Source organism: Crassostrea angulata, chromosome 3 (genome assembly GCF_025612915.1).
Source record: "Crassostrea angulata isolate pt1a10 chromosome 3, ASM2561291v2, whole genome shotgun sequence".
Lineage (NCBI taxonomy): Eukaryota > Metazoa > Mollusca > Bivalvia > Ostreida > Ostreidae > Magallana > Magallana angulata.
Window position 1 is genome coordinate 22,014,024 of NC_069113.1, and position 24,025 is coordinate 22,038,048.

General features: G+C 33.8%; 3 protein-coding genes, 1 long non-coding RNA gene and 1 pseudogene across 5 annotated transcripts; 2 read left to right on the plus strand and 3 right to left on the minus strand.

The window, feature by feature from the left end:
- Positions 1–3,351, minus strand: LOC128176055 (uncharacterized; annotated as a pseudogene).
- Positions 3,352–4,459: 1,108 nt separating this feature from the next.
- LOC128178418 (uncharacterized) lies at positions 4,460–5,391 on the minus strand. The gene is made up of 2 exons (XR_008242950.1): positions 5,131–5,391; positions 4,460–4,815 (listed from the first exon to the last, which is right to left on the minus strand). It is a non-coding gene; the product is annotated as an uncharacterized LOC128178418 (long non-coding RNA).
- A 415-nt stretch (positions 5,392–5,806) lies between these two features.
- Positions 5,807–10,712, minus strand: LOC128175931 (mitochondrial 2-oxodicarboxylate carrier-like). The gene is made up of 8 exons (XM_052841846.1): positions 10,513–10,712; positions 10,137–10,269; positions 9,158–9,287; positions 8,094–8,201; positions 7,777–7,941; positions 7,338–7,519; positions 6,482–6,534; positions 5,807–6,162 (listed from the first exon to the last, which is right to left on the minus strand). The coding sequence occupies exons 1-8, from the start codon at positions 10,598–10,600 to the stop codon at positions 6,101–6,103; spliced, it is 921 nt and encodes a 306-aa protein (XP_052697806.1). The 5' UTR covers positions 10,601–10,712; the 3' UTR covers positions 5,807–6,100.
- LOC128175934 (30S ribosomal protein S12-like) lies at positions 10,649–12,619 on the plus strand. Its single transcript, XM_052841848.1, has 3 exons — positions 10,649–10,770; positions 11,020–11,107; positions 12,142–12,619. Exons 2-3 carry the CDS (start codon positions 11,026–11,028, stop codon positions 12,540–12,542), a joined length of 483 nt encoding a protein of 160 aa, XP_052697808.1. The 5' UTR covers positions 10,649–10,770; positions 11,020–11,025; the 3' UTR covers positions 12,543–12,619.
- A 1,101-nt stretch (positions 12,620–13,720) lies between these two features.
- LOC128175930 (RNA-binding protein 25-like) lies at positions 13,721–24,023 on the plus strand. 2 transcript variants are annotated; one of them, XM_052841844.1, is made up of 18 exons: positions 13,721–13,873; positions 14,985–15,092; positions 16,418–16,507; positions 16,804–16,896; positions 17,002–17,059; positions 17,304–17,395; positions 17,638–17,881; positions 18,319–18,383; positions 18,575–18,655; positions 21,038–21,279; positions 21,383–21,488; positions 21,637–21,726; positions 21,824–21,897; positions 22,006–22,156; positions 22,308–22,611; positions 22,735–23,000; positions 23,129–23,275; positions 23,436–24,023. In XM_052841844.1, the coding sequence occupies exons 2-18, from the start codon at positions 14,991–14,993 to the stop codon at positions 23,526–23,528; spliced, it is 2,298 nt and encodes a 765-aa protein (XP_052697804.1). In that variant the 5' UTR covers positions 13,721–13,873; positions 14,985–14,990; the 3' UTR covers positions 23,529–24,023. The 2 variants fall into 2 exon arrangements, with proteins under 2 accessions (XP_052697804.1, XP_052697805.1); XM_052841845.1 differs by having other exon boundaries at positions 13,780–13,877.
- Positions 24,024–24,025: the final 2 nt, after the last annotated feature.

The window sequence follows — 24,025 nt, forward strand, 5'->3', positions numbered from 1 at the left end:
AGCATTTAGAGATCATTTAATTTTCATTCAATGACAACGGTTCACATTTTAGTTGTGTAAGGTTTACTTTAGCAATTTCATCTAACATTTTACACCTATGGGCTGGTTTACTGTTTTACCAAACCATTTAATACAAATGTTCCAAAGGCTTGAACTGTAAAAAGAAATTCTAAATGATGCACAAAAAGCAGTGTCCTTTACCAAATATCTTGTATACATACATGTATAATTCAATCTTGCTTACTTCTTACCAATCGTAGAAAGAAGTTGTACAAGAGACTGTTTGACTGCAAGAGATCTTGCAGACAGCTTGAAGTTTTCTCGTACAAGTTCAAGATTGTGATATTCTTAAAGCAATAACTTGTTAATGGATATGCAAGAGTATCACTTCTTGCAATAATTATAACAACATGGACAGCAACAGTTGTATCTGAAAACACGCTTTTCACAACATTCAAGGCTTGACCAATTCTTTCTCCTCTTAGAGTAGCACCTGTTGCTACTTGAACAAGATACAGCACTGAGTTTTTGCAGGGCCGTAGCTTCTTGGCAGGAGAGCATACTTCTGTTTCATCCATTCTGATCGTAACATATACAAAGTAATCCATTCCCAGGAAATCTTGGATCTCTGGGTATACAACAAACTTGTCTACTGAAGTAGCAAGTTCTTTAAGATATAACGCAACCTTGAACAAACTCTTGTAATGACTGTTTAGACTTGTAGGAACATCTTTTGCAAAATGTTCTATTCTCTGTTGATCTGGGTGGAAAAATCTCTGGGAAGGAATTCGCAGAAGAAGCCAATCATCAGACTTAGTTTGTGGAACATCAAGAGGAGTTTCAGAAGGTTGATATGAAGTTTCTATAGTATTGTATATTAAAGGCAGCAATACGATGCCTTTCTTCTCTTGGGCACTAACTAACAATTTAATGAACTCCCTTTTTGCACTATTTTGTAACATCACTGTGAAAATCTTGTCACTATAACCTTTTTGTAAGACCATATCTAGCCTGTATGGCAATCTGGCCCTCCACTCAGGAGCTAGGTAGGCTTGAAGGTGATGCACCTTAACAACCACATCTCCTTCCTGTACTCCTAGTTCAAAGATTTTGGCATTGTTTTCTATATCCTCCTGCATTACAGTGTAAAGATCTGTATGAAAGATGTTGAAAGCTATCATTACTTGTCTAGCATCAGTTACTGTAAAGATGTATTCTCCTTCAACAGGGATATGTTGGAGCAAAATAGTGGTATGCAGTATAAATTTATCATACAGTGCACTGTTTCCAGTTCCCTTAAAGCTGGCTATTTCTTCTTGGATTTCTTTGGTGTGTTGCATCAAGGCTTGATGAACCGTTTTTCCAAACGCATACATGTACTCCAAGACATTGTGGAGTAATCTAGGAGTCATTATAAAATGCTCTGAAAAAACATCATATGCTTCCTTCCCCGTCTGTGTGAGCCCTTCATCTTTACAGTCCAATACCTTCAAAGACCCACTCCAGATTTTCAGAAAGCATTTTTCATCTAGTTGTAATTCTCTTCCACAGTCAATTTGGCCATTGCTATAAGGAGTGGCAGTAAATCCGGCTGGAATCAAAATAAATTTGATGTCTTTACCCTCGAGGATGTTTCTAATTTTCTCTGTATAGTGGGTGTTGAAAATTGTTGTGTGGTCAATGATGAGACAATCTTCTGCTTGAAAATTCAAAGAAAAGGAGGAAAACTTATCTAAATGTTTATCCCTTTCATCAATTTCATTTAGATCAACATAATGAATCCTGTGGTCTTTTCTCCACCTGCACTCTAAAACATAATACAAAACTGAGGACGTTTTCCCAAGTCCTTGAATTCCTGAGACACAGTTCCATTGTTTCCTACACTTCCTGTAGAGACGGTCAATCACATTGATGAACACATCATGGAATTTCGTTTTAATGAAGCACCTCCCAGCTTTAAAGTCGATGACATTGGCAAACAGTTTTGCCTCCTCGTCTTCTGTAACACCTTGCAAAATACTGCTTTCGAATTCCTCCAAACTTCTTGGAATCTAAAAAATGTTGAAGCAGATTGGAAAAACAAAGACATAAGGTTATATTATTAAAGCTACAGTTACAAGGTTACAGAATACTAAATTTAATATTTAAAGTGGTATGGAACACGTACCTCCTTATTGTGACATTCTTTTTAACGAAATTAACTATACTCTTTAATTCCGAAAATTGTTACCTAACAGAGAAGCACAATGGGTGAGAGCATTAACTACAAATCTATAACTCATGAGTCAGGGCTTTTATAATTTATACCTTTCCATAAATTTGAAAACATACTTTTGGTTCAAAAATTGTACAATTATATCAAAATTATAATCATAATGTAAAAGTTATGATTTTAAGGTACTTTTATCGACGTTCATATCGACAGGTTTCCCATACCACCTTAGTAAGGTTAGATGCTGGCCACTATTTGGTAAATATGACTCCAATTATTGATTTGATGGTCTAAAGGTAAACTAATTTTCCTACTAAACATTAAAAAAAAAAAAATTTCCTCTAGTCTGTCCCAAGATTGATGTGGCACATTTGGTCAATTTTTAATAAAAATACACTTACCTGTACTGCAGTACAATTGAAATCAATGAAAGGGAAAATATCCAAAATATTTTCATTCACACATTATTATTTTTCACTTGAAAAAATTCACAAAGACGAAAACAGACTTTTTACGGAGATTCAATAGGAAATGTCTAAACCTTTTTTCCAATCGGAATACTTACCACAACTTTCCAACATTATAATCCAGGTATTTTCATCTTCTTTTTTTTTGCCTAGCAAAACCTCCGTAAACTTTTTTTTGAAAATGAAATGAAACCTGACAAGCTAGAGGGGGCGTTTCAAAGGGGGGCCGGGATCTTGGAACTATTTTAATACTTTGAATGAACATCGTTTGAATCCAGAGGTATTTATAAATATAGAATAATTTAAGAAAATGTGAGGCATAGACTATAGGCCTAAATCAGAAAAATAAGGCTAAGACGTCTTTGAAAGGGGCGTCATGCAGTCAAAATTTTCCAGTCTTGACAAATTTTGCTGAGATTTAGTCAGGGACTCGTCGCCAACTTTCCGTCTTCTTACTATCTTATGTCATCACTTCTATACTATGAAATACAAGTGTTCTACATAGTTAGGAACCAATTTAAACTTTTTCACGTCGCTTATCTTGCATATAGCATGCATCTTGAATTTTCAAACCCTTGTACCTGATATGACACCAATGAATCTTCTGTTGAATCCATGGATCGTTTGCAAAGTACTGTTATATGAATTGTTAACAACTGAGCACGTCGACATATTTTGGCGGCAAAATGCCATCTTGGTTAACTCGTACACTGATAAAGTCGAAGCCTCTACATTTACAATTGATTTCACCGCCGAAAAAATATGTTTAAGCTTTTATTTTGCACACTTAAAAAAAAACTATCATAAAAAGTTGCTAAATTAAAAGCAAGATTTAGATACTTTATTTGGTAGAATTTTTGCGAAAATAATTGAATTATATATAGTTTATGGATGCACAGGATAATCTCCTGTGTATATTGTTTTATCTTGGATAAGAAAGGAATTCTATGAGAGTGTACAAATCAAATTTAAAAGAACATGCAAAATAAAAAAACGAACTTAAAAAGGAATAACAATTTTACAGCGGAGAAGTGCGATATTTTAAAGCTTTCGAGAACACTGCCATGGCTTATAAATATATTTTTAAACATGTTAAACAGTTAAAACTGAAGTATCACGCGTGTGAGCAGGGACCTATATACGTCCCTGGTGTGAGGAATAATTTTTTTATTAATTAAATTAAAAGTGCTTCCTAGAAAGTTAAGAAATATTTTGGTGAAATTTAGAATAATCGGCCACCGTCTCCCAATAGTCATTAATAGTGAGTGGTCGATATGGCAAAGCAATGAAAAGGCCATGAAAAGGTTTGTAATTTGATAAAATTGAAGACGAGTTTTGCTATTTGTTAGAATGTTATCTGCTATCATTTTGATTAGGAAAGATTGTCTCGTCTCTTGAATTTGAAGGGCGTCAGTATGGGGATAGTTTCAATATAGCAGATTTTTGCTTAAAAAGGAAAACAACGCATATTTTTAAATGCATGACAACAACGCGAGGAAGAACTATACATGCACACCATTGTGAAACGGATTCTCCCTGAAATGCCCAAAAGATGTTTACATCTACAAATAAATTAACATGAAAATATGTCACTTACCACTTAAAAAAAGTCCATGTATTCGAGACATTAGAAAATTGTTTTCTCTTCCTAGCATACTAAAGTACCCATACATATACATAGTAGATTTTTTCTAACTCAAGGCACAAACAGCCCCCCCCCCCCCCTCTCTCTCTCTCAAAAATAACTTTCTATTTTATGAAAGAAGATTTACGCAAACTATATAGTGAATACTTTTAATGTTTATAATCAAAATATCATCTTGAGACAATGAATAAAAAAGTAGCACTGATAAATAAAATGGAAAATACCTGGTCATCTTTGAAATATACAAAAATCCAGCAATAATCAAATATCCAATATACACATTTTAGACGGCATAGTTTGAATTAAAATGTTTGTCAACAAATGCATGCACAATTATTGTATAAATATTTGGCACATATAGTTGGTTTTTTTTTTATTATCATATAATCACTTATAAAAGTATTTATAGTTTATGTGTTGATCTAAATATCACATATTCTCCTTCATCCATTTAAAAGCGTATTCATTGACCAGCAACATGATTGCTCCTCCTGTCAATACAAAAAAATTGTGTTTAGATTCTGATTTCAATTTATTAAATATGGTACTTAATTAATAGGAGCACACTTTCAAGAAAGATTAAGCTATAATGTACATGTATTTTTGTTAAGATTTTAATGTTCCAGCCTCAACATATTATTTTGAACTATAAACGTCAGCCATTCCATTCATTTCTAGAAGTATTTTCTTTTTTTTTTGGGGGGGGGGGGGGGTATCAACATGTAATATGGCAGAATCTCACTGATATTTATTGCATTAGTACAATACTTATCAATAATTGGTTTACATTTTGTATAAAAACATACCTGGGCCTAATCTCAGTACTTTTGGTAGCAGTCCTTTATACAAAGCTAAAAACCTGGAAGAAATATATAATGATAGATGTAAGAACATCCATAAACCAACATGTATTGCTCTCAGTAAGTCAGACTGAGGTTAAAACTGCAGGTTAATGAAAAAATATTCTTCCTTCCACATTTTTTTTAAGGTGGTACGAGACACCTCCATGTTGTAACATACCGTATATCCAGTTTTTTTTGCATGTCAAAAAATTTGCGAAAATGGGAAAAATGTGTAGCATTTTTAATTTGCGCCAGTCATTGAATTTGAAGGGCGTCAGTATGGGGATAGTTTCAATATAGCAGATTTTTGCTTAAAAAGGAAAACAACGCATATTTTTAAATGCATGACAACAACGCGAGGAAGAACTATACATGCACACCATTGTGAAACGGATTCTCCCTGAAATGCCCAAAAGATGTTTACATCTACAAATAAATTAACATGAAAATATGTCACTTACCACTTAAAAAAAGTCCATGTATTCGAGACATTAGAAAATTGTTTTCTCTTCCTAGCATACTAAAGTACCCATACATATACATAGTAGATTTTTTCTAACTCAAGGCACAAACAGCCCCCCCCCCTCTCTCTCTCTCAAAAATAACTTTCTATTTTATGAAAGAAGATTTACGCAAACTATATAGTGAATACTTTTAATGTTTATAATCAAAATATCATCTTGAGACAATGAATAAAAAAGTAGCACTGATAAATAAAATGGAAAATACCTGGTCATCTTTGAAATATACAAAAATCCAGCAATAATCAAATATCCAATATACACATTTTAGACGGCATAGTTTGAATTAAAATGTTTGTCAACAAATGCATGCACAATTATTGTATAAATATTTGGCACATATAGTTGGTTTTTTTTTTATTATCATATAATCACTTATAAAAGTATTTATAGTTTATGTGTTGATCTAAATATCACATATTCTCCTTCATCCATTTAAAAGCGTATTCATTGACCAGCAACATGATTGCTCCTCCTGTCAATACAAAAAAACTGTGTTTAGATTCTGATTTCAATTTATTAAATATGGTACTTAATTAATAGGAGCACACTTTCAAGAAAGATTAAGCTATAATGTACATGTATTTTTGTTAAGATTTTAATGTTCCAGCCTCAACATATTATTTTGAACTATAAACGTCAGCCATTCCATTCATTTCTAGAAGTATTTTCTTTTTTTCTTTTTTTTTTTTGGGGGGGGGTATCAACATGTAATATGGCAGAATCTCACTGATATTTATTGCATTAGTACAATACTTATCAATAATTGGTTTACATTTTGTATAAAAACATACCTGGGCCTAATCTCAGTACTTTTGGTAGCAGTCCTTTATACAAAGCTAAAAACCTGGAAGAAATATATAATGATAGATGTAAGAACATCCATAAACCAACATGTATTGCTCTCAGTAAGTCAGACTGAGGTTAAAACTGCAGGTTAATGAAAAAATATTCTTCCTTCCACATTTTTTTTAAGGTGGTACGAGACACCTCCATGTTGTAACATACCGTATATCCAGTTTTTTTTGCATGTCAAAAAATTTGCGAAAATGGGAAAAATGTGTAGCATTTTTAATTTGCGCCAGTCATTATTTGCGATTTAAAAAGTTTCTTATAGAAAATAATACAGAGTATTATTTCTGCGTATTCAATAATTTGTGATTTAAAAGACATCGCGAAAAAAGCGAAAATTAGATCATCGCGAAAATAATCTGATATACAGTATTGTTTATTGAAATAAACAATAAAATGAAGTGTAATTATAAAAGTAGTTTCTTTCTAAGTATTGTCACCTAACAGCATAGCGCAGTGGGTTAGAGGGTTTACTACGAAGCTGTAAGTCATGAGTTCGAATCCCACTGGGGTTTTTACATTTTTTACCTCTCCAAAAATTTTTAAAAGCTAAATTTTGGTTACATATTGAAAAATCTGAAAATTCTAAACCGGTGAAAGTATTGTCATTTTAATGTACTTTAATTCACATTAATATTGACAGATGTCCAATACCACCTTAAAGAGAACACTACTTTGTGAAATTTTAACACAGTTTAAAGTAATGTGTTCACTTGACAAGTAAACATTGAAATGTGATGTCTATAAAATGTGATGTGTAAACTTGTAATAAAAGTAATCTAAGATCTACTATCTCACCCTTCTTCTTTGTAAACTGTTGCAATAGTTTTAAAACATGTCCTGTATTTGATCTCGCCAGGCACAGGTTGTGGCCCCTGAATTCTGCTTTTAGCCACATCAAATGGAATGTTGACACAGGATGCTATTGTTCCTGACACAAAGCCAATCAAAAGCTTTCTACCAATCTCCAGACTGTGGGTCTGTAGAAACAACACAGTATTTCAAAACATGAGTTTCATAGAGTTACAGCAGAATCATATGGATGTGTAGTGGATAAATTTTCATGGTACTCTCTACCCAAAACTCTAAAACCTAACTGAATTAAGAGGCACAGTCTAATTTAGATCATCATAAAAAGAAATTCATGAAATTGCATTCCCATGAAATTGATAAAAAATAATTGGTACCCATGAATTTTGAAAACTCTGCAAATCTTTCCTATTTAGCAGTGCATTACCTCTGCCTGTGGAATTAAATCTCGGACATTGTGATAAAAGCCAAAGTAGATCATGTTAAAAACTCCATGACGACCTAGAGTGGATGTGAGGCCTTTGTTTAATCCGCGCCGTCCAAATCCGTCATTTCGAATTATCTCTCTTGCTGTTGCAATTGTGCTGCCTTGCTGAAATATAAATCAAAGAGTGCTATAATAAAAATATATGACTTTAAATTTTAATTGAATAAATAAATCATTAATAAGAATTGAAACAAGTACTACAAAATTAAATACATGAAATTTTGAATAATTACAGTGTCAATTTTTCCGGTACATACCTCTTTAAAAGCATGTCGATCTGCCTGTAGTTTGACTTTCACAACTTCAAATGGATTTATGATTACTGCCTCAGTAAGTCCCGAGCACAACCCAGCCAGATACAAAATCTACAAGAGGAGGGAAAAAATAAACAACAGAAAATCATCTAGACATGAATGATTACACCTGACTCATTACAAAATACATATCTTACATACAGCTGTAGAATAAAAAGATCTATCTCAAATATTCTATTTAAAATAAAATTTTGAGTAGTTTTTAACAGTAGGGTCAACATATAGCTGCAGATCTGTAGCTCTTCCAAGAAAATTCAGGTGGATGGACCATAGAGCTACAAGTCCTCTCATACAAAAAACTGTGCTTGTTTGGACTGATTAACCTAATATTCTTAGACATTTTGTACAGATATTGGATTCTGTGAAATTTCTCTGTCATTTTACTATTGATATTGCTACTTTCCATGCCTCTGATATTCTTTTTAACACCATCACCTGCTTCATGAATTGATACATGAGCTTCATTTTCTGAGATCTGTTTGGCAAGCGTGTCAAGAAAAAGTATGAGGTAAAGCGATGTCATCAGTATTAAAATGTCTGAAGAATTTAATGGTACTTTGAAATAATTTTTACATAATTTAATCAGTCCAAAACTAGAGCAAGTTTTTGTGTGCAGTAAGTTGCAACTTTTTAACAGTTAAGAAACTGGTAGCTCCAAGGTCATTCATCCAAGCTTTTTCAGACCGGTAGCTACAGACCTGCACCTAGGTTAACATGCAGAAGCAATAACAAGAAGAAAAAACACGGGGAAATAACTCTGCAATAGAAAGTAAAATTAATTATTTGTTTCATTCATTGAGTCAACATACTGAATAAAATCTGACTTTTTAATGTCTCAAGTTCTTTAGGAGTGTAAATATATAATTTATTCGAACATATATATATATATCATAAAGAGTTAACTTGTCAGATGTCTGAAAACATGCAAAGTAACCTACCAGGTAGGTTTTTTTTTTTTTTATTTAATAGGAGCTATACACAATTCATAGTCAACAAAGTATACTTACAGATGAGTATGGGATGATTTGAATAGATGCAAGCATATCTTTATATCTCTCAAATGTAAAAAATTTCACAGCTCGTTTGGGAGTTTCTGCCATCAATGGGGGTAGTATGCCTTTATAAAAAGAAAGAGCCCTGAAATAATCCAATAAACATGATTTATTACAAATTAAAGAAAACACCTATTCTTTCTTTACGATCAGTGCCATCCATAAGAAAATTAATGTCTCTTATTCAATATCATTTTAGAAAAAATATTCAAATATTTATAATAGTTTAGCAAAGTCAGTCAGAATTGAAAGCAATGATCCCAGCTTCATCAGAAACCTTAGTCAGAATAATAATGAGTTCTGTTAAACAACCTAATAATTTTACATCCACTGTTAAACCTTAGATTGTTATCTCAAACTCCATGTGTCAGTACCAAGAAAAACTATAGAAATCACATTAGTGCAATATTTGAGATATTGATGAGATAATAATTTCAGAAACATTTACAATCATTGGAACTTCTAAAACACTTTGACATATCTATGGTATTTGTGATATCAGTGATTAAGATACCAAAATTCAACTGAATATTATATAAATAGTGCCTGTTTGGGAGGGTAACAGTTGAAATTGACACCCCGAGAAAACCATTGCAACTGACGCGAAGCGGAGGTTGACAATGGTTTTCGAGGGGTGTCAATTTCAACTGTTATCCTCCCAAACAGGCACTATTTATTTTGTTATACCGAATGTCTTAATTTTAAAGAAAACATCACTGCTTTTAGATAGGAATAACGTGAATTCTAAGGCGAACCGTACGCGCATGATTTTCGCGCACGTAACAATTTTTAATGTTACCCGTTGCTAAGTGCGTTGCTAACGCTGAGGGTAATACAATGGATTATCAACTGCGTCTAAACCAATCAGATTTCAGTATTTAACATGAAAGTATAACAATAAATAATAATACATGTATTTATGAGGCAACAATACCCTTCATTTCGGTACATCTTCTTGAAGCAGTCTGCCAATGACGTATACCGATTCGGATCATCTGGTCCCCTTTGGATTTGGAATCTCGTTTTCATTAGATCAAGTGGGTGCATCAGTGACACCTCCACAAAACCTGATACAAAGTAACCAACAAAAAAAATTAAATGATGTATCAAAACAAAAAATAACAGACCAATATAAATTCGATAAAAATTCTACATATCGATAAAAATTATCTTAGCTTAAAGTATTACAAAACAAATATATTTATATAGATCCTGGATGATATCCCCACCTCATCTCTTCAGCAGTGTTTAGAAATTATAATTTGTAAAATTATCCGGAAATCCATAAAAAAAAAAGGGGGGGGGTTTACCTGCACATCCACCCGCTGCAAACTGCATAAAGTGGAGTTTCATTGGGCTGTGTCGGGAGCCACTTGAAGGCTCTACGACTGCTGCCATGGTGTTTTCAATACTGTACGTGTACCCCCTTTCAGTTGTATCCTAGTAATCCTACACATGAAACCACATCTTGACCCATGACATAGTGACGGTATCCGGTTCAAACTTTAGTTTTTTTTAAGTTAAGGGTAAAACCAGTACAAGACAATCTGGAGAGTGTCACCGGCAAGGTAAAAATAAAGGGCATCGTTATTTGATTGTCAGTTTCTGGAGTAGAAATAATTCCATTCAAACGTTAACTTTCCGCAGTTTTGTTTATTATGTATATATGAATATTCTTGATTAAATCCAGAACAAAACGTTTTGAGGAATTAGTGCAATGGATAGTGGAGGAAATTCGGGTTGAAATTTATTTATTCCATCTTATTGTTTATTATGAAAGAAAAAACTAGGTTATTTAATTTATTTTCAATTTACAGAAAATCATGTCGCTTGCCAACCTTTGCCAGAGATTTTCACGGATGATGACAACCACCAACTTAAAAACAACACATAAATTTGTAACAAGTAGGTGTATGCAGAGACATAAATAACATGGATAATAATGTTATTTATGTCCTCTGGTGTATGATCTTTCCATCTATCTGTTATCATGGCCTCTCTCTCTTCTCACTGTAAACTGCAGACAAATCTATTCTATACTTTGGAAAACTAGTTCTTTCTCTAGCCCTTTGTATCTGTAACGGTCTCACTCTGACCGCCATTATGCTGACCGTCTCGATAGTTGGCGCCACAATTGCTTATTTTTGTAGCTTTAACACTTTTAATATAGAGAATCAGGGTCTGAGATTTGAAGCTCCTGTCCATTTATATCCTGTTATACATTTGATGCCATTGATAACCCCTAGAACTGACAGGTTAATTAATGTCTGCTAGGGAAAAGAACCTGATTGATGATCCTTGAGCTGTGATGAACCCCAGGAATTGACAGATTAATTATCAGTACAAATCCTTACCAGGGAAAGAACCTTAGGGATGATAGTCCTTGAGGGCAAATGGGATATCGAGGAATACGACAGGTTCGATTGCAGATACAGTACACAGGGTTATATTTTCGCTACGTGAAACTTATGCCCTTGTACACTGCAAACAGTTTTGCCCCATCTTGGATTTGCCCAGAGACATTTGTGTTTTAAAGAGAGATAATTTGAGACATTTGAATTCGCCTAGTCTTAAGTTTGCCTGCTGATTATGAAGGCGAAAGGGGCAAAAATAAAACAGGGCAAATATTCCTCTATATACAGCAGTTCAGCTGGTAGAACACCTGACTAAGATTCAGGGAACCAGAGTTTGAATTGAAGTCTGGTCTGCCATTATTTCTCCTATCAACTTACACAATACACATATATCAATTTGCCCATAACTGTGCATTGTGAGCACTATAAATCACTCGCATAAACATTCAAATTAATATTTTATGAAAATTTCGATTACTGGGAGTATTTTTCACTACTCAGCTTGAGTTTTTGATCGTAAGTGACAAAAGGAGAAGATTTTTATGCACATATTGAAACTAATTTCTGAAATTTTTGTTCATTCAGATTCTTCACCATTGGTGAACCATGCAGTAGAACCACGACCGGGAGGCTCCCTTATTTTACAGAGGTTCGAGACCCTTAATCAGATGCACAGACGAGGAGGCCCCATACAGCCCAAGATAAAGAAACCAAATAAATATCTGTGTGGTAATGCCTATAAAAGAGGTGTTGTATTGAAGCTTGTCATCAAAAAGCCAAAGAAACCCAATTCTGCTCAGCGAAAATGTGTGCGTTTAAAACTAAGCAATGGGAAAGAGGCGACTGCTTATATTCCAGGCGAGGGACATAATTTACAGGAACACAGCATAGTGTTGGTGAGAGGAGGCCGACTTCAGGATGTACCTGGAGTAAACTTGCAGTGTGTACGGGGGAAATATGACTTAGCACATGTCAAAAAGAAATGAAATGTAGAGAATTTTATGATTAAAAACTATATGCTGACATTAAAATTGAAATCGAACCAAATGAAAGTTAAATTATTTTTATGCCCCTGCTGTCATTTTGTCCTTCTGTCTGTCATTTTGTCCTTCTGTCTGCTCCTTCTGTCATCATTAACTTTCCGTTCGTTATCTTGGCAACAATTGTACAAGTTCAACTCGATCAACTCAAATGACTATGTGCAGGATTTAGTGTTTTTGTGCCTCGAAATTCAAAGCTATGAGTAGAGCTTTAGAAATTTGCTTAAAAAAAGATTATAACGTATAAGTCAAGTTTATATAGATAAATTGTGTGATCAATGTCTTTATACAAATATGATTTATTGATGAAGATCAATTATCGCAAAAGTTCATTTTTTAAAGAATAAATTGGATATTTCCTATCATTTTGTTTAACAGGAAACATCAAGCGCATGCTTGCTTCAACAATATGCCATTGAGTAGATTATGAACAATTATATATACACTATATAAATAGTGCCCGTTTAGGAGGGTAAGAGTTGAAATTGACACCCCGAGAAAACTATTGTCAACCGACGCGAAGCGCATGTAACAATTCGTTGTGTTACCCGTTGCAAAGTGTGTTGCTAACGCTGAGGGTAATAGAACGGATTATCAACTGCGTCTAATCCAATCAGATTTCAGTATTTAACATGAAAGTATAATAATATAAAATGGTACTGGAGCAACATTGCGCACTATACATGTACTTTCTATTGTTGAATATGAAGAAAAACTGCTGAATATTTTTGAGAAATGGCGGAAAGTGGTCATGCAAATTACCAATTTACATGGCGCACTCATGGAAGCACGATGAATGAACAATATAAAACTTTTAGATGTTATACAGTAACCATAAAATAGAGATCAAGTTCGAATTTGGTCAAAGTCCTATGATTTTGTCAGAGTTATGCCCTTTGAACTTAGAAAATTATTTTTTTAAAAATACGGTTCATGTATTTAATGATATAAACATATATTACAAGTCTGTCACTCAATAATTAAGCGCTTCAAATAAACATTTTTTGCAACCCCCCCCACCCTTTTCCATTGTTTTTTATAATCAGAAATTAAGCTATATTAAGCTATATTATTTCTAAAGATTAAAAAAATAATATCTATATTTGATATCGTATATCATTTTGTAAGAGGCATTTCTTTTCGTCATTCTTGTACATCCGGCAATTAGTTTGAACTACTTTTACCCAAACCAAGCACCTCGTGTTGATACATCCGCCATTTTGAAATTAAAGTACAACGTTTGACAAAACGACTGAAGTAAAATCTTCCTGCAGAAGGTAGGTGAGTCATTTTTCCGTAAATCCCTTTCTCTCTGGAATATTTAAAATGTTTCTTTTTCATGCGCAGAATAAGAATGATGTCTGCCTTTGCAATGTCTATTGCTTGTTAAAACTTGTGAAGCGTTTGTTTTCCTTCCTTATTCATTCTTGTTTAGTTTTCATGTAAACCATGCTATCGGATGTTGTTTTATTTGATATATCTACATCATGCAGTTATTTCAAATTTGTTTCCATGAATACCTTTTGATATTTGCACCGTGTAACCAAACGTTTTTCAAGATTTTTTCTTTCGCACTTTGATAAAATGATCAGCAATTTTATGATCATGTATTCTGTTACATTTTAAAGTTTAAGCGTGTAAAATCGTAAATAAATAACTATAATATGAACACTTTAGTAAGTTAAAATAGAATATACATTTTACCAGCTGTATACAAAATTCTTGAAAGTTGATTCTATTATTAGAAATGATATGTAAATAATGCATTTTCAACATTCAATCTAATTGGTCCTTTTACTGTATATTCACTAAGACTCTTAGTGGGAAAACCAAACAAATTAGATTCAAACATCTTTTAATTTTATTTCACAATGCTGAAAACATTGCAACAGCAAGTTTGTTTATTATTAAAAAAACAAACAAACAAACACATCAATATTTATATATGAAATTTTATTAAATCTTGTTTTAAAACTTTTACAGTAGTGTACAGAGGCGTGTTCAACAGAGTGAATGCTTGCCAAAATTCCCTTTACCCGCAACCCAAATTTTGGCGAGAGCGTGTGAGCCCTCTCTTTGCTGAACATGCCTCTGGTTGCCGACCAATTCTCAGGAAGTACCATTACTCGCCAGTGCATTGTTAAGTCATTTTTTGTAAAAAAAAAAATTATGTGTTGATAAAATGAGGTAACAATGTACTGGCGAGAAATGGTCCTCGGTGAGAATTGATTGCAAGCCAGTATTGACTTCAGATGGGATATGTTTCAAACGAGGACTTCTGCAACATTAGCTCAAAATTACCTGAATAAAAAAGTTATACATTAGTACATTACCTGTAAGTTTGAACGTTATTCCAAAAGTTAGAATAATTTTTTTTTCCTTTTCCAGAGGACAATGTCATTTCCTCCTAGACCTCCCATAGGCATGCCCCCGATGGGATATGCCTATGCACCTGTTGGAATGATGCCCATGGGGCTGGGCATGATGCCCCAACCGGTCAGTAATAAACTTTGAAACAAAACTTTTATAACAGCATTATATGTTCAGTAACAGGTTTCAAATATATCTAAAAAGAATTATTGGTTGACATATCATTAATATGTGGTGCAAATTTAGTACTTCAAACAGCAATTGCAAATCCAAATTATTTGAAATACCTAATTTATGTACTACAGAATGATATGTTTGTTGAGTTCTCAGGGATTTATTAAGGCTGTTTTTACTACCGGTAAACGGTACCTTTCCCCTCTTAAAATAGGTCCAAAAATTCCCCTTTTTCAGAGAGAAAATTCCCAGATCAAACAGAGAATATTAAACTATATAATAGATGTGTTTGTGATCGGTAACGACGCCAGAATTTCCTCAGAAAGAGAAGTTGAAGTTGCTCTGTCTTCTGAGTACACGACCGTGTAAATTAATGTCAATGGCAAAAGAATAATAGTAAACTAATCTAAAAATATTCTCACTGCGTGAATTAACCCTGTGGTGAGTAATAACTTGAAACAAATTAATTCATCTTGGGTTATAGATATGGGTGATGCAACAACATACCTCAGAAATAACAAAAACGATGTTTATTACTTTTAATCCTGATATCACTGCAGTTAGCTGATCACATTTTATTAGTAAATAAATCAGCAATAAAAGTTAAAATTACTATAAAATCGTTTGTAAAGAATTATCTTTAAAATTAACAGATCCTCTACATAACGGTAGTAAGTGGGTCAAAGGGTTAGACTAATACCCCAAATGCACATATATATACTTTTTCCTCTTCCCGAGTGTTAAAATTAAAAAAAAAATTCCTACCTACCTACCTTAATTTATTTCATATGGGGACAGGAAACAGTGATCTATATAATATATATATGGGGGTTTTTTGGTTAAATTTTTTTTTTTTTTGGCTAAAAAGGGTAGGTTGTATAGAAACGAACTTCAGAAGCTCTCAGAATGCAGGATTTTGCTCTATTTAAAAATTTTCCTGGGGGGGCATGCCCCGGACCCCCTAGCTTTATCACGCCTCCGGCGCTCAATTCGAACTTACGTCTCAAATTTTCCCCTTTAAATATAAAAAGGGTAGTAAGATAAAATAGCTAGATAAATCCCTGGTTCTATAAGGTGTCAAAGTCACCACTAACTGTGTTTAATAAAAAGTTTAATATTAACGAAACAGAAAACTAAACACTTTGTTGTTTAAATATCATAAACATATTAACAGAAATGCAGTTGGGCCAATTATACAATTCTGTGTTGCATTCAGAATGGCTAGGTATTGTACATGTTGCCTATTGTATTGAAAAACAAAATTACAAATGTTTTAGGTCATGCGGCCAATAGTGACAACTCAAAGTGCAGTCTCCCAACCAGCCAAACCATTCAACAGAAAACTAATTCCACAAGAAATACCCAAGGTAACACATTTCTTTGATTAATTATTGTTGTCAGATTTGTGTTTCAGTTTTTATGGCAAAGGCTGTGTGTACAAAATGAAGATAAACTAAGAATACCTAAGGTTAAGGGATGGTTTTTTGGTTTTTTTTTTCATAAAATGTGCATGACATGATCAGATTTGAAAAAAAAGATATGGATGCAAAATTTACAATGTAAATATTATTAAAGTGGTATTGTTTTTTAAAACAACATGTTTACACTCCTGATGAAGAATCTCTGATACAGAATAAATACAGGTGAATTGAATATATTTTAGGATGAGAAGGAAGAAAAACCTCCTGTGACCACAGTATTTGTTGGAAACATCAGTGACAGAGCCCCAGACGCCATGATACGACAGATGTTACAGGTAGGCTTGTTGTTATGATGCATGAATGATCTACAGTTCTAATAATCCGAACTAAGAGAAGTTTTGTAAGACATATGTTTATATATAAAAAATAAATTATTTCAGAGATGTGGTAATGTACTCAGCTGGAAACGTGTTCAAGGGGCCTCAGGGAAATTACAAGGTGAGGAGTGATTATCTCATCAAATGTTAAATATATTTTTGATCAGATTTATATGGCTAAAATTTAACATTTATAATTTCATGACATATTGCATCCATGAAATCTGACAATTAATTGGAGAAAATAGCTATTGTAAATTAGTACATGTATATAAAAGATCTTTCAGCTGTAATGCTGACATTAAATTAACAGATATTTCTGAGATTAATGTGGATTATTAAAGAAAGGAAACAATTACTTTCAGCTTTTGGATTTTGTGAATATGAAGATCCAGAAGCAACTCTGCGATGTATGAGACTTCTAAATGAATGGGAAATAGCAGAGAAAAAATTAGTGGTAAGTGTAAAAGTATATGATGAACATGCTGAAGTATAATTTGTTTACTTGATAACAAGTACATCCCAGTTTTTCTCAGATTTTGAACAATAATTCATGTAGGACCTAACACATCCTGCCATTCTGCTTAACTTGTCACATAAATTGCATTAAAGATTATTTTAATTTGCATATAAAAGAGAATATATTTGTTATGTCTATTAACAAGTCTATATAAATCCTATTCTATTTCATTTTTTCAGGTAAAAGTTGATGCCAAAACAAAAACACTTTTAGATGAATACATCAATAAAAAGAAATCTAGAACTGGTGGCGTTGAAAGTGAAGATAAAGAAAAGAAAGAAAATGGAGACAAAGAAGAGAATGAGACAAAAGTAGAGGAAGACCTGGATGAATTCACAAAACGAGAGGACCGGGTGGCAAAGGCTGGCCTAGACGCCATCATGAGAGAATATGCAGAGGACCTCTCAAAGAAGATGTTCATGGGTACTGTACACATATAAGACCAATCTATCGCTATTTTATCTTATCGCTTTGGAGGCAAGACCCTAAATCCATGTAGTATTCAAAATTTAAATACAAATATTGAAGATATTTATGTAGCAATATAGTCTGTGTAAGAACAACTTTCTTTTAAGCTAAATTTGTTTCAGCACAAGTTGCCGATTTCCCTCTGTAACCTTATCAATGTTTGGTTATAATTTTAGCAATGAAAACTATGTTACTGTTCAATATGTTTAGTATGTTGGCCCATAAAACAGATCATCTATAAATATGAGCATAGTTACAAAATTATTCAAGCATGAATAATTAAGTCCAAAGATTTGTGGTAGGAAATGACAGGTACAATGGAAAATCTGTTTTTCAAGCAAAAGGTGGTAACTTTAATTTTTTTTTTTTAATATGTGTCTTACATTTTACAGAAGTTGAAAAAGAGCCAAAACCAGTCAAAAAGAAAGTTGAAGAAGAAAAGATTATCAAAGACACAGTCAGTTGTTCTTCATATTGAATTTACACTTGATAATTATGCTGTATTCAAGAACACATAATCAAATAATTTTAAAAGATTGAAAATTTTCATATATGCTAGATAAGAAGATAAAGAAAAAAATATATTTTTATCACTTTTGCTTCCACTACAATATTAAAGCAGTTTTTATATGTGATTTGGAATTTCAGGGAATTGATGACATTGACATAGAAGATGACAAAAGGGAAATAATCCACAGAGAAATCAAAAGTTTCAGGGATCTCCATAAAGTAGGTATTTCTGTGGATTAACACTTGCTGTTAAAATGCTTCCTGACCTTTTGTTGAGGGTTTTTTAATGGTTGCTAAATATTTTTCTTGACAATTGAAACATCCAATATTTGACGTTTACCATTTTTTGGCTATGTCATCGAGTTTATGTACATGTATATTACTTGAGGAACATTTTTGAAGATGGCATTTAAAAATATTTACTGGAAATAAATTCAGAATTTTGGAAAAGAAAATGGCTAATACATAAAAACTAGATTGATTTGAAAAAAAAGTGTGAAAGAATGAAAAGAATGAAAAATTTTTTAATTGATTTTTATTACCTTTTTTTGGTTAAAATTTTTTTGTTAGATAAAACTTTCAGATTTAAAAATCATTTTGATTTAAAAAAAAAAAAAATTAAACCAGAACTGACAGTCGTGTTTAAAACCTTGTTAATTTTTCAAATTTTAAAATGACATTTTTTCTGTCACCTTAAATAACATGGGTTATATTTCATTACCCCCCACTTAATAGATGAGCCCTGATGCTCGTGCCAAGCATCTGTTACGGTCCTGAACAACCTGTATAATAATATGTCAAAGACTCTCTGGTAAGTGTTTACCAAATATCTCTTTAAATATGTCACCTTTCCAGCCAGGTAGATGACATGGAGGGTTAGGTAGGTAGACAGAGAGGTTTCCCTGAACAAGATGTCTAAACAATATGATCATAGAGAAAGACGATACAGTCAGAGAACAAAAACAAAAAAAATCCAGATGTATCAGACTTTAGGTTGTTAAAGGCAATAATACCATAGATATTTTCACAATGGCAAGAACAACCAGCACCTAAATCAGTAGTTTCAGAAAGAAGAATTACATTTCATATTAATTAGTAACTTTAAGAAAGAGGTTTAGCATTTTTAGAGCACATGTAGGGTAAGTGGATAGGACACTTAGTTAATGTTGGAAGTATGGCCCAGGAAACAGGAGTAATGCAAGTAAGTGAACCTAAATTACTCTTTTGTCAGATCTTCACTCAAACTCCGTGATACAGAGACCAGGTAAGTGCTGTAGATTACATGTATGTGTTCTGCCATATCTTGTGAACTGAATTTTTTTCTCTGAAAAAGGAATGCAGCCATTAAATCCCCATATTTCTTGACAGGTCTAAAATAGATCGCTTATAGCTCTCTTGTAGGTTTTTCCCCCATCAGGAGAAAGTTTTTTTACAGTGACATGTAATGATGACATACGACATATGTAAGTTACACAACACAAAATATCTGCTCTCAAATCCTTCCTATGAGGGCAGACCCAGTATGTCTTAAGATAGATTGATGTTTGTTTGACTCCCCTTCTATTCTATGATGTTTTTGTCATCATTCTCAAGTTTAACATATTTTAGTGTATATGCATGCCAGTTTTGATTTGAAGTGAAAATTGCCATCTTTAATAGCAGTATGCTCTACCAACGATCATCTAATGATGCCCACTTATCAAGATGATAGTAAATTTATGCCAGATTAAAATTAGGGTTTTACAAATAGATTATTTTATCTAAAATTCATGGTCCTGCAATTTGAAATAGACATATGAGGTTATTAAAAGTTTGTTATCAATTTGAAATGCTGCATTTTTAAAATTTTCATAAAAATGTGAAAAAATATTCATATGGGAAAGAAAACAACATCAAAAAGATACAAATGGCTGTAACCATTTAATAATACTAACTTAGAAAACTGATATTTGGGATTGTGGGTGATTAGGGTTTAATGCAAATAAACCTTTTTGTTGCCAGCAGCATCACTGTTATCTTAAGGATTCATTAATAACATGCCAGAATTGCTCTCGCAAGGAATAGGAATAGCATCCATTTTGGCTGAGGAGGAGCTCCAATCAGAGAAGTAGTCATGTGAAAAGTAGCTTGACTTTGTTCACAGGGAGGGATCTGTGCTGTAGATTGGTTGTCTGTTTATTGGAGAGGGTCAGCGATCTTTCTATGGCACAGTGCATGAATCGGCAAAATAATGTCAACAGAATCGACAAGGCACTTTATTAGCTTTTCTGTGTGCTTTCTGAGGTAATAAGGAGAGAAAGTGTTCCCAGTAATTTCCACCATTACATTTTGTTTCTATCAACTTTGCAAACAAATTTTGTCACTTTATGCAGCTTTTTCAAAACAGTTCATAGTGACAAGTAAAGCGATATATACAAATCAAGTGACACAGATATATGAATATTGACGAATGTTTTTGAGTATTCAGAAGTTGACCATACTGCAGGGTTTATTATCTTTCCACTGAGAAATTCTGTTACAATTTTTATGGTAGATGATTATTTAGTTAATGTTTTATATGAAAGTTAGCAAGTGTTTGACTTTATTACTGTTCTTTTGAAGGGAGAGGATGAGGTTGAAAAAGACGCTGAGAAGGAAAAGGAAAGGAAAGACCGGGAGAGGGAAGAAAGAATGAAGATGGTGGAAGAGAGAAGACGAGAGAGGGAGAGAATGAAGGAAAGAGAAAGGGAAAGGGAACTGGAGAAGGAACGCTATGAAAGAGAAAGGGAACGCATCAGAAGTAGGACAAGGTCAAGATCTAGGTCACCCAGGAGGTGGAGAGAAAGGTCAAGGTCACGAGAAAAGTAAGTTGTCAGCTTAGCAAAGTGATAAAATTATCAGCAAAACAATTTGTTGGAGTTTTCTCTGAAGTTTGTCTTTTAAACTCTGATGTAACTTTGTGATCAGGGAGAGAAGAAAGGAACGTGATAGAGATGCTGAAGATGAAGAGGAGGCTTACGAAAGGAGAAAATTGGAGAAAAAATTGAGAGAGAAGGAAGCAGCATATCAAGAGGTAGATGTTTGAAATACACAATTTTGATTTCTGTTTCTACTGTTGGATTTTGTAAACTGTAATGTTTTAATTCGTGTAGAAAGATTTATGCTTGAGATAGTATGTATTCAATGTATTGGTGTCTAATATCTAATGTTTCTTTCTCCAGAGATTAAAGAATTGGGAAGCCAGAGAAAGAAAGAAGGCAAGGGAGTATGAGAAAGAACGAGAGAGGGAAGAGGAGAGGAAAGCAGAGGAGGTGAGTGTCGTCTTGATTTACCAAAAGTACACTAAATGTTAGTTAATGAAAGAGGAGAACTGCAGAGAGTATAATGTAACCACAAATTGTTTTACAGTCCAGAGAAGGAAGAAGGCTGAAGGAATTTCTGGAAGATTACGATGATGAGAGAGATGATGTCAAATACTACAAGTAAGAATAACTTAAGTTTTTAAAGACAATAAAGTATCATACTTCCTTCCAATGAACATTGATGGTAAAGTTGGTAAGGATTGTTAAAGGTTGTTATTATTTCCATAGAGGCAGCTGTCTAAATAGACGACTGAAAGAGAGAGAAAAGGAGCGGGAGGCTGATGCCAGGGACCGACAGAGGGAGAAGGAAGAACTGGAAGAGATCAAGAGGAAGTTACTGGATGAGGGACATCCGGACCCAGAGGCTGAGCTGATGAAGGTAAAAACAACTAACTCTACTTTAAATTCAGCAATGCTAACATTCTATTAAAATTTCCATCTGCAAATGGATGCCATACTTGTTCTATTCAGTCATAATCATTAAGGAAAATTTATTAAAGCGATGTGTATTATTTCCATCCTATCTTTAGATTGAATTAGAAAGAGAAGAACACCTGAAACCACGACTGAATATCTCCGAAGAGAATTCTCCTGTCCAGCAGAAGGAGCCGATCAGAGTAGACTCATCCGATGAACCGGAGGAGGAGGAGGAGAAGCCACAGTTACCTCCCAACATGAAATCCACCCTGAAGCCTATTGATGTGTCCAACAGCGTGACCCCCATGTCTGAGGACAACGACAGCAACTTCCCTCCCCCAGATGAGGACTCCCAGCCTGTGTATGGTCCAAGCAAAGAGGAAAATGCAAAACTAGGATTTGGAGGACTAAAGTTGGGTATGAATGACATTGCATAGATTATTGGCAAAATACCAAAATCTGGATGGGCTGTTGTCAGTATTTCTAAAATTTGTTTGAATTTGGAAATTCCTATAATAATTTTTGTGTGACAAATTGCAGGAAGCTCTAGCAGTCCGACAGAGAGTATCTCTAGCAAGAGAAAGAAGTTGACTGTTGGTGATGTGTTTAACCAAGACGATGAAGATAGTTCATCCGGTTCTAAGAAACGTAAACTGGTACCTCTGGATTATGATGATGACAAGGACGGCAAGAAAGGAGCCACAGCAGAGGAGAAGAGGCTGAAGATCAAACAGTTGATCGAGAGCATTCCCACGGCCAAGGATGAGCTGTTTGCCTACTCGCTGGACTGGAACATTGTTGATCAGGTAGGAATTTAAACCTTTATCAGAATTTACTTCTAATACAAGTCTTTGTAGAACTAATGAAAATATGTTGTGCACTTTTAAGAAGGAAAGATAAAACAATATAAATAATGAATTTGTGTTGTTTGTAGGTTCTTATGGACAAGAGGATCAAGCCATGGGTCAACAAGAAGATAATTGAGTACATTGGTGAGGAGGAGCCGACCCTTACAGATTTTATTTGTCAGAAAGTGATGGCAAGGAGTGGACCTCAAGCAATACTCAACGATGTAGCTATGGTAAGTGCCTATACTTCTTTAGAGTACTGATTGAGGCAGATAGTAGTCAGTGTTTTATGAATTATTTAATTTAGTTTGTGTTAGAAAGTCCATTTTAAAAGATTTGTCTACACCTATTGAAAGCCTACAAGTGTTTGACAGTTGCTTTGTTTATCTTCAGGTGCTAGATGAAGAAGCAGAGGTGTTCGTTGTGAAAATGTGGAGGTTATTGGTGTACGAAACTGAAGCCAAAAAACTAGGTCTAGTCAAATGATGACGGTGTGTGGTTAGGCTGTTTATTCATTTATAGTATAAAAAGTGATAGTGGGTGTATGTATGCATGTGTAAATATGGGTGATGAAGTATGCTCGAGCTTGCTCCAGCCTGACGCAGTGCTAGCACGTCTGTCCATGTTCATTCAACTTCTGCCTCCGTCACCATTCCAAGAAGACAATCCAGGTTTTGACATTACGGTTGTGGTTCAGACCTTCCTACCAGATACAAGTGTCACTGACTCATTGAAACGAAATCAGGAAAACTACGTGTGTTATTTTCTATCATCGTTTTGCTTATGATTTTGGTATGTGTGTTACGGTGATGTCATGATTTTTCCTTGTTTATAGGAAATGTTATAAAATATGAAGTGTATGCTAAACTTATCATGAATGAATTTGAGAACTTGTTTAAATTACACATTGTAAATACTCATGAGTGAAAAACTGGTCCCATGAATGAGTGGTTGATACATAATAAATCATGTGATATTCTCTG